Below are 14,624 nucleotides of genomic sequence, written 5' to 3' on the forward strand. Positions count from 1 at the left end.
GGGGGTTCATCTCCCAGATGTTGGCTGGGAGGGGGGGGTTGGTCCCCCAAATGTAGCCTTCCTTCTGAGCGGGTCTGCTCCCCTCAGTGTACGTGTCCCCCGATCCCCCCTTATGGGATCACAAGGGCTTGGTTTGACCAGCATCCTGTGTGTCCGTCCGCCCCCCAGCCTCGCCCCGTCCCTATTCTTGCATGACTTGTCCCAACAACGGTTGCCGCCCGTTTAATAAACCCCCGTAGAAACAGAGCGGGGCGAGGTGGTTTCCACGCGAGCGCTCGCCCAGCTCTGTGTGTGCATCAAACAGCGTGTCGTGTCCCCCCCCCCGCACTCGATGCATATTATTTATGTTTGTTGGTTTCTTCCAATTCTTCGAGAATAAAAACAAGTAAATAATGACATTTCTTTAAAGAACTAGCAGGGTAAGAAAAGTGCATGCGTGTGAGAAGTAAATATCCCCTCCTTCCAACCTCTGAAAGGTTGTGTTAATCTCTACGACCCGCGTCCTGGAGCATTTGACTTCCTGTCGGTTGCGTTACATCCCGCTTGGTCTCAGGGGTGTCGGCGGGTTTGTCCCTGTGTCGTGAACTCCTTTTTTCCAGTTGGTCTGAGCGGTGTTTTACGGGCTGTTTTTTACACCCCAGGCACTTCTCTGCCACCATGGGGGAACCGCAGCAAGTGAGCGCTCTGCCTCCACCTCCGATGCAATATATAAAGGAATATACAGATGAAAACATTCGCAAGGGGCTGGCCCCGAAGCCCCCGCCGCCTGTGAAAGACAGCTACATGATGTTTGGTAACCAGTTCCAATGCGACGATCTTATTATCCGCCCCTTGGAAACCCAAGGGATCGAACGGTTGCATCCCATGCAGTTTGATCACAAAAAGGAGCTCAGGAAACTCAATATGTCCATCCTGGTCAACTTCTTGGACCTCTTGGATATCTTGATAAGGAGTCCGGGCAGCATAAAACGAGAGGAGAAACTGGAAGACTTGAAGCTGCTTTTTGTTCACGTCCATCATCTTATAAACGAGTATCGTCCGCACCAGGCCAGAGAGACGCTGCGGGTCATGATGGAAGTGCAGAAGCGTCAGCGTCTCGAGACAGCCGAGAGGTTTCAGAAGCATTTGGAGCGGGTTGTAGAAATGATCCAGAATTGCCTGGCCTCCTTGCCTGATGACTTACCTCATTCTGAGGGAGGTTTGGGGATAAAAACTGAACCCATGGATACGGATGACGGCAGCAGTTGCATCGGGCAGAACGAACAGCAGAGAGCGGGCTCGGTCTGTAAGAAAGATCAGGTTTTAGACAAAGATGCGGCGATGTGTAGCATTATTGATGAAATGACATGAAAGGACGCTCTTTGTAGCGGGTGAGAAGTGGGATTAATATTGAAGTTTGTATAATGTACTTTTTGCTGCCTTTATCTGTACCAATAAAAACAATCGTGAAACTTAAGTGTGTGTGTATGTATAAATGTCTAAACTCAAGTCTTTTTTTGTAGGGTTTTTGGGGTTTTTTTGCAGGTGTTCAAGCAGATGGAGTTTGCTTGTGTTGTAGATGTTATTTGCATGTGGTCGTAAGAACAGAAAAGTAAAAATTTCTATAATGTTGTTGATGGGTGGGGAAAATGTGCATCATAACAGTTCAGTGAAGTAAGGCTCATGTGATGGCTTTGTTTTACTTCTGAATAAATAGTTTTGATTGAAAGATGAAAGTATCTTGTGAATTTCTATAAAATGTAGGAGCAGAGGAAAGATGGAGAAATTACTGAATGCTCCAGATTCTGACCCATTTCTAAAACGTTGAAGGTACTTTACTTGCATTTCCACAACTTCTATTAAATGTTATATTCTGTTATAAACAATAGCTGATTACTGTCGGATCTATTAATAGTGGCTGCAAAAATCACTTTTTTTCCCTCACATTGTAAAACATCTTAACAAATTTTATTTATCAGGGGACTGATGTTAGACTACTGTCTCATAAGTAAGCCTACAATAACATCTGTATAGAAGAGAATGGCAGTGCCAAAATGTACTTGTATTTTCCAAGATGCAACAAACATTAGTCTCTCAAATACACAAAAACCCCTGAAAGCACAAACCCTAAATATTTCTTATTACTGTAAAGGAGGGAATATCTACTTTCATGCTAATTACTGGCATGTACCTTTGCAGAATGAAAATACCTGAAAGGGAGAGCATTTGGTGCTTACCATTTAGGCACCTGAAAGCAGAGAGTCAAACCTGGCATAAAGGCAGGCAGATTTAGCCCAGTCATTAGCTCTTTTCAAATTAAAAGTTTTTAACTTGTGCAGATTCTTACAGGGTCCCTTGATTTAAGGGCTAATCAAATGTTTCAGTATCTTAAATCCATGACAGAGGCTTAATTTAACTATAAAATCCAGTTACATCAGTTAAGTAATAGAACTGAAAATTCTTTGGGATAAAAGGTAAATGGGAGAGAGTGAATTTTTATTGCTTACCATAAGATGTCTTGATTGCCTTTATAAAAGAGCTATGCCAGTTACTGACCCTGTGAAGAGAGGCACCAAAGGAAAGCTGCCCCTTCCTTCTGTTCCCTGACTCTAGATTGGGGAAAATAAAACTTGGGCTGTATTTTCAAAGGTATGTAAAAGTGCATAAAGATGCCCATAAGCATCCTGTTGGATTTCCAAAGGGACTTAAGCAAACTAGGTCTCTCAGTTGTTTGAAATATATTTTGAGAATAGTCAAGCATACTTGGTATTCCACAACATTTTTGGAAGCTGCCTAAATACCATTTAATATAACAAGCCAGTATAGCAAGTTCTTATTGACACATATTAGGTTCACATTTCTACTTCCTCAATTGCTTAAACTATCAAGCTCAGTTGTATTAAATTTAGGCATAAATGCTGAGGTTAGCTGCAAGCGTAAATAAGACCAAACCTCAAGTCTCAGTTCTGCTTCAGACAGAGCAGGCTTTGTACGTTCTTTCAGCCACAGGTTTTTTATTGAAGTTAGTACTTCACAGCTGAACCACAGTCAACAGTAGGTTGTTCCCCCCGCCGCACTTGTCAGGACAATTGAAACAATGAATTTGCTACAGGAAAAGTCAGCCTCAATTGGGAGCAGGTGTAAGTATGACCGGGCTGTGCTGTTGTAACCGCTATTACGACACCATTAAGGAATGGCATTTAAAAAACTAAGAAATGAACACTTGCTTTTTTTTAACGTTCTCTTGTGAAGCCTGAACATAGAATTTCTCTGCTTTCTTTCAGTTGTCACCCTGTGTCCTTTCGTCTCGCTGAAGTGGATTCTAACGTTCCTAATTGCAGGTAACTAAAGGAAAGTAAGAGTGACCAGTAGTGGGTGGAGCGTTTATAATTAATGCCTAAGTTTCCCAAGTTCACTGCAGGGAAGTTAAGTATAGCCTAAATACAGTGTCTTCTAGAAAGCGGAGTCGTGTTAGTGTTCTAGTTTGTCATGGAATCTGCAATTTACCATCACGGCTATTAAATATTTTTTCCATAAAAATAAATGAAAGGCTCTGTTTCAAATGTGAGCTTTTACCAGCGTTGTCTATAAATCTTAGTTATAAGTAATGTTTCTGCCTACAGTTGTTAGGTAAAGACGATTGAGAACTATGTCATTTCGAACTGTATTTAACTGTCATTTAGAACTGTATTCATTCTTTTATAAGAGCTTTATTCATCTATTTATATTCTGGATTTTTCCCTATTTGGATGCAATTTAATGTTTTGGTGCATTCTTTAAAAACAAATATGCTCATCCATTAGAGAGGTTTTTTGCTGTGATCTTCAGTGCTTTTCAACCCAAACCGTAACTTTTTTCCATTCCTGGCATGAGCAAATTATGCATTTTCAAAATTGATATTGAAAGAGAACCAAATTTACTCAGAAGAACTAAAAATGTGGAAATAATGGACAGTGTTTAATCATCAGTTCTCTAAAATCTGCCTAAAATACAACGGTCAGATACAATCTAGGAAGTTATTCATTTTATTAATTTCAAATAAAAGATTAAACTGAAAGCTATTTTGTTACTGCTAAGTATCGATTCAGTATATTTTCAGAACAGATTATTTCATATGTTACTGTGGCTTTTGTCACAGTACAAACCCTTTGTGAATGTGGCTCAGCCTCTACATGTCGGTCTGTGCCTTGGCCACTGTTTTCTATTGTTTCAGCTTTCATTAAACAAGTGAGCCTTTAAATGTAACCTGAAAGGTTATTAGCAGATCCACTGACTTCAGCAAGGATAAGGATATGAAAAAATTCACCTGTTGGTCCATTAAAAGAAAACAACCACCAAAATCCTTGCCTCTGCCTTTAAACTCTGAGAGAGGGAAGAAGGAGCTGCTGCTCACATTGGCTGTTATAAATGCAACTGCTAATCAAGTGCAATGAATTAGCTAAGTTGCTGTAACTTTATTTCCATCAGGGTTAAGTTGAAACCATTTTTGCTACATTTATGTTGCTAAAGAAATAGCTGACACAAGTGGCGTTGTTTACATCGGTATCATTTGATGTTGCAGCAATTGCTGAATTTGTCTATACTTTATCTGCCCGTGAATCAAAGATAGGCTTGCTTGCACTAGCAAATGCCCTACAACATACCAGCAGAAAATCATAGAAAATGTGTCGTTATTGTAATTGATATGAAATGGGTAGTAGTTGTGACCTCTAGGTGGAGTGGGTGAGTGTGTTAAAGCTAACTCTTAAGAGGAAACACAGGAATGTGACTCCTGGGTCTGTGGGAGATTTCCACAGCACTTCTAAAGTAAGTTCTGCATTTTATCTGTTGTATTATTTCATGATGCATGTACTGATGCACCAAATGAACAAGGAAAGAGAAACCTAGCACTACTAGAAAGAACTGTACATTTTCACAGGCTTGGTGTCACTAAGCCAGCCTCTTGCCCTGAAACAATGTTTGCAAGGAAGGTGCAACTGAATGTGCTGGATAAATCCCTACCCTGTATCCTGTACGCCTCTCTTAAATGAGATGAAAGTTAATAAACGAGCAGGATGCGAGTGATATGCAAGTCTTTGGCTCACCTTGTAGATGTAGCTCAAAAAAATCTGCCCACTAGGTAATGTTAAACACAACTGTTGAACAAAAGGGAATTCAACCCTAAACTCTATATCATTATTTGCTTCTAGTTATTCCCTCTTCTAGAAGACTGGTCCATGCCTGTTTCCCTTATAACCTCCACACTATCCTATCCCATTCTCAACTCCAGTTGTCTCCTTGTCTGCAGGTTCCTCAGTCTCAGGATCTCCAGTGAAAGGCGTGGTGGGTCAGGATGTCACTTTGTCCTGCCACTACAGTGTCAGAACAGAGAGCGACCTGACCACGATGTGCTGGGGCCGGGGGCCCTGTCCTAATTCTCAGTGTTCAAACCTAATTCTCTGGACAGACGGCAGGAGGGTGACACAGCGGCAAGACAACAGATACCAGTTATCTGGGAACCAGCTGAGAGGGGACGTGTCCCTCACCATCCGGAGAGCAAGGGAAGCAGACACAGGGACGTACTGCTGCCGTGTGGAAATCCATGGGTGGTTTAATGATCAGAAAACGAATGTGGACGTTGTGATTGAGAGAGGTGAGCACAGCTCTTCTTTGTACGAGTGTCCTGCAGGATCACCCTCCTGGCAGCTGATAGCATCACACCGATTGTGACAGAAATACTAGGATTACTTTCTGCAATGTGAATCGCAGGGACTTTGGAGGTACAACTGTACCTGCCTAGATGAAATTGTGCTTGCCACTGTAATGCCGGAAGAGGCAATGTTTAGTGATGGTGATTTTGCTTCCTGCGTGCTATGAGACACAGCTCTTATAAGCATTCACAATGGGCGTGTCTACGTGTTCATTAATCCACCATAGTTATGGCACAGTAAGTTTAGCACTTGAATAAGTACTAAATGTGCTCATGTTACTATGCAGTAGCACCAGCGCACAGGTTTTTATTGATGCTTACTGCACAGTAGTGTAGTAGCATGGGTTTTGCCTGGCATGCTACTGCGCAGTGTTATTAGGCTACTGCGCAGTAAGTGTCTCGTGTAGACGCATCCTGTATGTGGTTCTAGTTTCATAGTTGTTAGGGTCGGAAGGGACCTGTTAGATCCAACTCCCTGCCCTGGGCAGGAAAGAGGGCTGGGGTCAGATGTCTGTCCATTCTCTTTTTAAACACCTCCAAGGAAGGAAACAGCACCACCTCCCTTGGAAGCATATTCCATATTTTGGCAACCCTCACCGTAAAGAATTTTTTCCTGATGTCCAATCTGAATTTGCTTTCTTCCAGTTTGTGGCCATTATTTCTAGTTACCCCAACGGGTGCCCTGGTAAACATTGTATCCCCTGTTTCTTTCTGGCTCCCCCAATGAGTTTGTAGGTGGCCATGAGATCACCTCTCAGCCTCCTCTTGCAGAGTGTGAAGAGGTTTAGGTCTCCCAGTTGGTCTACACAGCCTGTGGTTAGGTGAACAAATCATGCTGAGCTGGAGGTGGGGGCAGAATTTATCATGCATCACCTGTTTGACTGCAGTCTTTTTGTCTATCCACTCCTGTGCTTTGGTCGGGAAAGCTAAAGCAGGGCAGAATGAAATGTGACTGAGTTACCATGATTTGGCTTATGTCTGTTGTAATGTGTGTGGGTTTTGTTTTGGTCTTTAGCATCAATTACAATCTCCACTACAGGCCTCTCAACTCACAGCTCCAAGGACACCTCAGGTAATGATCAGTAGAGGATTCCACATCTTTAATGTCTGTAAACTGCTTTGCAATGGGATTCAGAAAGGGCAACACCATAACATATGGGACCAATGCAGTAGATGAATTATGCGAAACTCTTGTGATCAGAACTAAGCCTGTAACTACAACGTAGAAATGAGGAAAGAGGGTGCTATGCTGCCAACATATAAGCACAGGAGTAACTTGACTCATTCATGTCAGTATTTTGTTCTAGGCTTGTGTGTGTTTTGTTGGACCTTAAATGCTTGTTTACGCTCAGGTTTGTGGTATAAAATAGATTCCCACGGGATTTATGTTCAAGATATTAGGTAGGTGGGGATAAGAGGGGCTGGGGGAGGTCTATAAGTGTCTGCCGGGCCTTGCTACAAAAATTTCTGGCAGTCAAGATAATTTGTCTATAAGACATCTCGTTCTCATTATTTTCATTTCAAACTTAAAACCAGAGACGGCATACACAGTTTTTTATTGATCTGGGTTTTGTCAGTTTGAGAAGTATAGTGTCATGACATAATCAACATCCTCTGTTTCTGCAGATGGAAACAGAAAATGAAATGAAAGCTATCTCACACTGTGTTATATCCCTGTTCTGGCTGCAGAGAGGCAAGCCTTCATTTCAGCACTCATGAGTTTTTGGTCCTCTGCTCTTCATGGGCTATTTTTTATTTTGAGCATACGCATGCCTGCTTTCTTTGCAATGGGCATGACCGTGAAGAAGGAAGCCTCAGAAGGGGACAGATGGTTGTATTTCTTTGAGATTGTAGCCCTGCATTTTAAATGTTATAAATTGCTTTGATCTGGGGAAGCAACATCAAACTGACATGTGATACATGTGGCTTTTTTGAATGTTTCCCAGTTTAGTCAGCTCAAATGCTACAAATATGCTTTGGGCCATTTTGAGACTTTGTTTGCATAAGCTGTGCAGTACTCCTTTCGTGTTGCACTTTTGCACCATTTGCTCCCTGATCTAAAACCCATCTGTTTTCATCAGGGCATGTCAGATAATCAGAGAAGCAAGAGTCATGTGGCTGTAAAGAAGGAAAGCATGGTTAGCTGTGCTAAGTGATGTCAGCTCACCTTTTCTCTACTCAGGTGCTTCAGCTGCCAGTGAAATCCTCTCTACCGTCACATCAGCATGGCCTTCTACTGTCAGCAGCTTCCTAGTAAGCACATCCAGAGCAGTGGGGTTGGTAAATTAGTTGTATTTCTTATGGGGAAATAGAATGTTTTACAACTAAAATTCTGACTGAATGCAAAGAAGGAAGGAGCTGTTATTCACATTTTTCTGTTTGCTTTTTCTATTTGCCCAGTAGCTTCATATGCCCACAAAACATACTCCAGTGTCAAACCAGTATGGCCTCAAACTCCGAATCAGCAACTCCTAGAGATGTAAAGAACTCTCTTGTCATTTAATGCATCAATGTAAAATGGTTCAAATTAAGTGGTGACTCCGTTGTTCCTCCAGGTCATTTTCTGCAGTGCTGTTTTTGGATTGAGAAAGAACTATTCATAATTAGTCTGCCTGAGAAATAGTGCTGATGACTAACACTTCACTGACAAAGCCTAAGGAACTGATTCTGTTATTCTCCTACCATCTTAGCAAGGGAAAAATCATACCAGCTTCAGCAGGGTCCTTGGAAATTCGTATCCTAAAACTTGGATCACAAACCGTAGAGGTCTGTGTTTAAGTTTCCAGATGTAGCAACTCATTGGAAACAGGACCGTATCTCAGACTGGGTGCCTTACCTCTTACATAGTTGAACAAGGACAGAGTGATTTTCAAGATGCATAGATGATTTCAGTCATTGCAGCTAATACACTTCTGGTTTTTGTTTCAACAGAATGCATCTACCTCACTCCCTCCCTCATTGGTGGCATACTCCAGTAAGAGAAGGGAATACATTCGAATGGGCATTGGTGCATCAGCTCTAGTCATCCTAGTTGTGGCTCTGGGTATCTTTGAATGTGAGTAATTTGTAGAGAGGATAGTGCAAGGACCTTTATTAGTTCTGTTTCTCTAATTTGGCCACGATCTTGGTCATCAACAGCAGCTGGGGAGTTGTCTCATTCCCACACTGCCTGACTCACTTCCTTAGCTGCTGCTGTTAGCTTTTCACACTCTGCTATCCTAGCTCTCACTGGTCATTAAAGAATAGAAATTAAAACCCTTTAAACATAAGAGCGAGAATTCACACCCATGGGTTACCCCAGTGAAAGTGCTGGTTGAGAGCCTCCAAGAGAGAGTCCTGGCTGTAATTGCCCCAAATAGCTTCAGATCTGGGGCAATTACAGCCAGGACTATCTCTTGGAGGCTCTCAACCAGCACTTTCACGGGGATAACCCGTGGGTGTGAATTTCCCCTCCTAATTGAAACCCTTTAAACATTTCCTATTAATCCTCTCCCTTGCTGCTTTTCCTGGTAGTCACTGCTTTTCAGAATATATATTCCAGTAAATATTATACCCTATTTTTATCATTTACAGGGTACGTACACTGCAGACATAGGAGGAAGAAGTTGGCAAGGTAAGAACAAACCCCTTTTGTTTGTCGTTGTAAGAAGGCAGTCTAGCTCTCCCTCTTCTAACTATCAGTTCTGGACAGATAGTCCTGCAGCATCTCAGACTCCATGCAATTGCCTTTTTATATCGGCAGAGAAAACAGCAAATAAAATGGCAGAAAGGGAAGAGATTTATTAAACAAATCATTACTATTGGTCAGTTAAGGAAAAAATATGAATCTAACCATTTATATTACTTGTTGGACTATGTATATTTGGTTAATAGGTATCTTGTAGTTGCAGTGGTCCAGGAAATAAGCAAGAAGCAAAGTTTTTTGGGCTACATTTTTTATTTGAGAAGCTTTGTAATTAGAGACAGAGATGTTAGGCACGTTTTCAGGCACACAGTATCCTTCAAGTCTGGGAAAGAAGTTCTGTAATGCCAAGCAAGAGACTTTCAGACAGGAAATGCCTAGAAATTCTCAGTTATGATAACTCCTGTTTAGCAAGTGTCGCTATACTTCTTATTTTCCTGGTGGATTCAGCTGCCTGGCCTGCTCTGTTTTTCTTAAGACATTTCTGTTTTGTCTCTATTCTTCTCTCTGCAGCCCAGTCTCATTTAGCAGCTCAGGACAGGGAGAGGTCCAGTTCATCCTGGAACATGGGATCCATCAAAGAGAAAATGTTTATACAATAAGTTAAAGGGCAGCATGCCTGTCCTCACAAACTGTGTGTGTGAAGGTTTGGGGAATGAGTCTCGAGTCAGCACAGGATTTTAAGTTTATTTTGTGAGATTTATGACTTGTAAACCTGCTATGTGGATTAGATTCCCCACTTGGTGTACAACCATCTACTGTGTCCTTTGCTGAGAGCAAGTACGAACTAGTCTGTGGGGAGCTTGAAGGGCTGCGTTGAAAGAGTAAAGAAGGAGCATCTTTTTCCTGCTGCAGAGGCAAGAGGAGTCAGCAAGGTGGCTGCAAGAACAACTGACTTTGACCAGCTTTACTGGCTCTTGTGAACTGAGGTAGAAGTAGAGCACATGAAGTTCAGCCAGTGTTGTGGCACTTGTCCCACCGTCGTGGTCGGAGCCAAGTTTGTGCATACAAGACAAGGGAAGGATCTCTCTGGCTAGGGTGACCTATTGTCAGAGGGGAGCTTGCTGCCGGTGAGATGAGGGAGTTCTCACTTAACTGGAACACAAATGGGGGTTGCTTCAATTACCAGATAATCCCTGCAGAGTGACACTATAACCGGAGTACCCATGTGAATGCAGCTCTGGGCAGACCAGGTGCTAATCTCTGGGGAGACTCAGTAAGTTCAATACTAATCTGGTCATGGGGCTTGGGCCTGTGGGGGTCTCACATCCCATGGCCTGGTGGTAGTTAGGGAGCCTGAACCCCACAAATGCATCTGAGAAGCCAGGACACTACTCAGGCTTGGTGGACTTGAACTCATGTAGGATCCAAAGATGCATGATACAGCAATTTAATGACTGGCCACAAGTGGGGAAGGCAACACTGGTATTTGCCTAGAGCAATAGCTGTCAATGTATTTTAATTTGCAGGCCCCTAAAAAATTGTGAGTGGAGGTGCAGACCCCTTTGAATGGTAAATGTGGGTATATTCACATACTTTTGATCGATCAGGACCCCTTAGTCTGTGAATTCAGACCCTTTAGTTAGTCTGCAAGCCCTTGGATTAGCGGACCACAGGTTGAAAACCACTGGTCTGGAAGTACAAAACTAGCACAAAGTACGCTGCTTCCTGTGCTAACCTCTGCACTGGCCATGTGTAGGGTGTCTTTGGCACCAGCAAGAAAAAGCATAACCAGCTGGAGGGAGAGAAGCGCGCCAAAGTCGTGAGCAAATTGAAAGCCAAAGTTTGAAATATCGTTTCAGCAAAGGAACAAGTCTGACTTCACAGGCGCTGACCAGTTTGTCTGCTTAGCTGACCCCTGGCTCTGAGAACGCATTCACGTAATGTAGGAGTAAGTGCTGTTCACCTCAGACTGCAAACATCTGTTTCTTATGTGGAACATGAGCAAGTGCCACAGTGACTAAGCAACTGGGAAGTGAGCAGCTTTGGTCCATTTTCATATCTAGCTTGGTCTCTGCCTTGCTTTGTCCCTTGCTGTGCTGCAGGCATGCATGGGCACGGTGATGGTCTGGGCTTGACTAGTCTATGGCAGCTGTGATGGCTGAGGTGTTTAGTCTTGTGAGCATTTCAAGAAACAGAAGTTGTACTGCATTGTGGTTTAAAGCTGCCTCCTTGGCTGGTGATGCTGAGTGTCTGCAAAAAGGCATTGAAGTCCCTCAACTCCCAGTTGAGCCAACAGAAGCAGAGAGGGCTCAGCACTTGGTGCAGGGTCAGGCTTGGAATACATACAGCACTTACGTTATTTTCCCCTCAGTTCAGTGTGACTAAGCACACATTACTCTGGAAACGCATGTCAAGTGCTTCCTCCTCCCGTCAAAAAAACCTAGAACATAGAGGCCACCCAGAACCACATTATGAACAGGAACTGGCATTTGCAGGAGGTAGGATGTTCCAAAAACCACAGCTAACGTACGTGTGTGTGTGTGTATGTATCTATAGATCTAGATATATAGATATGCCCCATGCGTGTGCACATGCACGCCCACACACCCCATGACTATTTTTTCGTGTCCTGTAGAGGTACCATAGGTTTCAGGATGTCATCTTGGTTCAGTATCCACATCCTTCTCCACAAAAGAAGATTTGAGTACTTCTCTCCACTGAGGCTGCAGAAATCCGATGCACTACCCATCTTGCTATGACTTGTCCCCCACAAATACACGGGCAGAAGAAGGAAGGATCTAACATTCATTGCAAGCAGATGAAAATGCCAGTCAGACCTCAAAATCCTTTGAGATTTTTCTGATCGTGTATTTTGTTCTGGGGAAATCCAGTAAAGCATGTGCACTTTTAAAAAACTTCACTCCCTTTAGCTTGAGCTCGGTATGTCATTACAGTGACACCAAGTTATAGCTAAAAAAAAAAAAAAAAAAAAAAAAAGAATGTATTGCACAAGGAAAATAAAATGGTTTCTGAGTCAACAGACTGCCTGGAATGAGTTGTTGAGTGTGATGTTTTCCCCACAGAAATCAACGGGAAACCTGCTACTCACTTCAGTTGAAATCAAAAGAGACCCTTTACTCACAAAAATATATCCCAGGGCACTAGCCGTGCAAGCTTGCAAAGACCAGCCGGCCACATACCTACCCTGCCGTAGTCAGCTGCATCCCTTTGTGCTCATTCAGTCCTTGCCTGCCTTGCCACAGCTGCAAGGAGAGGGGATGGTCACAATCGTGCTTTGTGCTGAAGCTAAACAATGGTTTGAATGGGTCTAGAGACAATGCTGGTGTTAGACTGTCAGAACAAAGGTTCCTCAGCTGAGGAGTCTATTACTTTGCACCTTCTGTATAAAGCACGTGTTTAAGCTAGCCCCAGAGTCTAAGTGTGTTTGTTAATGAGCATTAGGATCCGTGACATTTAAGCTTCAAAACCAAATGGTGTGTGCCTACAGATGACAGAACAAGGAGCAGTGGGCTCCAGTTGCAGCAAGGGAACTTGAGGTTGGGTATTAGGATGAATTTTCTCCCGAGGAGGGTGGTGAAGCACTGGAATAGGTTACCCAGAGAGGTGGTGCAGTCTCCATCCTTGGAGGTTTTCAAGACCCCGGTAGACAAAGCTTTGGCTGGGATGATGTAGTTGGGTCTTGAGCAGGGGGTTGGACTAGATGTGACCTTCCCACCCTCATTGTCTGTGATACTCACATTGCCTCATTGAAAGCATGAGGTGTTGGTCATGGGTTTCACACCCCGACTCTTTTGAGTGCTTTGCAGTCAGTCCAGTAAGTTTTAGGAACTTTAAATTCATGGCAGAGGCGTGTGAGAAATTGGTGACTTGGTCTTTACGGTAAATTCTGTGGGATGAAAGCCACTAATGCCATTATTTTGGATAGGATTTTACAATACACTGATCCTCTAGTTACTTACCTGAAATGTCACCGAAACTGGATTTCAGTCAAAAGAGATTGAGAAAACAGCAACATCTGCTTGCAAGACCTGACCAGACCAGAGGAAAGCAAAGAAACTTCCTTCACATCTGGCTGTGTGAATTGAAACTGCAACTGGTAAAATATGATTACTTGAGGTCACGATGGTTTGCAGCTTATGCTGCCTATTCGAAGAGGGGGAAGCCCTTTCAGTTGTTCTATCTGGTTTCTCACATTTCTGAAAAGTTACCTGCTCTTAGGTTTGCATCCTGGTCATATTCTGTCAGGGTTTGGGGTTTTTTTTATACTGCAATAAGTTCATGTCACACTTTCTTTGTGCTCCTTTATTTAGCTTGCTAAGTTCAGCTAAGTTTTTTCTATATTTGCAACAATTGCTCCTTGGCCGTTAAGGTTTTGCTTCAGTGAGTGCAGTACTGACCTGAGTTCAGCAGCCAGCGTAGGTTAGCACATCACATACTCGGGACTGTTCGGTGCAGTTTCAGAAGCGACGGTGAAGCAGGCTTTAATCACGGCTCTTGAAACACCACCCAGCAGTTAGCATTTTGAGTGGAAGCACTCAGCACTCTTTCAGCCACAGCTAATTGTCAGTAAAGACCAAATAAACTGCAGTGATGACTTCATACAGGAAACGTCGATCCTTATTAGACATATGAGCACTATGCGCTGGACCAAATGTAGCTGACACCTCCTGTGTGACGGAGGGGAAGTGAAAGTCGAAGTTCATTTTGGAAACAAATTTAAGTGCCCTTTGGAAACTTGAACAAGACATTTCTCCTCGGTCTCCTCTGTCACCACCATGGTACTCTGCTTCTTCCTGAAGTGGCTTCTTCTGGTCCTATTTTCAGGTAACGACATGGGAATCGGAGAAGAATAGCAGATGCTGCTTGCAGGGTAGCGAGCATGTAGATCTTGCTGTAGGGTAACTGGGTGAGATCCCCTCTAGCGAGGATGGTGATGCCTCAGAGAGACTGCAGTGTGCACAATGTCAATAGACCTCTGCTGAGTTAATTTAGCATCCAGTTTTTAAAAATAAAAACCAAGGGTTGGAAACTTATCCTTTCAAGCAGAAGCCATGGGAAGTTTTCCCAGAGAGGTCTCTGTGTAGAACTCGATGGATATACAGATGAATAGAGATGGAGGAAGCCAGGGCTTTTAGAAAAGCATTTACAATAAGACAGTTTCACTGAAAAGGCATTTATCGGTACCCTGTTTCTATTCTGGACTTTTCTTGTTTCAGTGAGAGTAATGCTTGGGTGGATTTGTCAAACAAAGCAGTTGGTCGATGATGATAACAGCCATCTGTGACTTTTTAGGGTTTTTTTAGGAAAGAG

General features: G+C 43.0%; 2 protein-coding genes across 2 annotated transcripts in view; both read left to right on the plus strand.

Moving 5' to 3' along the window:
• The first annotated feature begins 6 nt into the window (after window positions 1-6).
• On the plus strand, window positions 7-1,726 carry MED7 (mediator complex subunit 7). Its single transcript, XM_006021123.3, has one exon. It carries the CDS (start codon window positions 658-660, stop codon window positions 1,348-1,350), a length of 693 nt encoding a protein of 230 aa, XP_006021185.1. The 5' UTR covers window positions 7-657; the 3' UTR covers window positions 1,351-1,726.
• A 1,350-nt stretch (window positions 1,727-3,076) lies between these two features.
• The window catches only part of LOC102385188 (hepatitis A virus cellular receptor 1 homolog), a 19,861-nt gene continuing 8,313 nt past the window's right edge, over window positions 3,077-14,624 (plus strand). Inside the window, exons 1-6 of the mRNA XM_025200960.1 lie at window positions 3,077-3,119; window positions 3,264-3,320; window positions 5,267-5,611; window positions 6,684-6,740; window positions 7,851-7,921; window positions 9,242-9,281. Coding sequence (XP_025056745.1) covers window positions 3,077-3,119; window positions 3,264-3,320; window positions 5,267-5,611; window positions 6,684-6,740; window positions 7,851-7,921; window positions 9,242-9,281 — 613 coding nt within the window. The remainder of the gene's footprint in view (window positions 3,120-3,263; window positions 3,321-5,266; window positions 5,612-6,683; window positions 6,741-7,850; window positions 7,922-9,241; window positions 9,282-14,624) is intronic.

Source organism: Alligator sinensis, unplaced genomic scaffold (genome assembly GCF_000455745.1).
Source record: "Alligator sinensis unplaced genomic scaffold, ASM45574v1 scaffold550_1, whole genome shotgun sequence".
Taxonomy (NCBI): domain Eukaryota; kingdom Metazoa; phylum Chordata; order Crocodylia; family Alligatoridae; genus Alligator; species Alligator sinensis.

Coding starts and splice junctions, on each gene's coding strand:
- MED7 (XM_006021123.3), top strand. CDS start 658: ATGGGGGAACCGCAGCAAGTGAGCGCTCTGCCTCCACCTCCGATGCAA.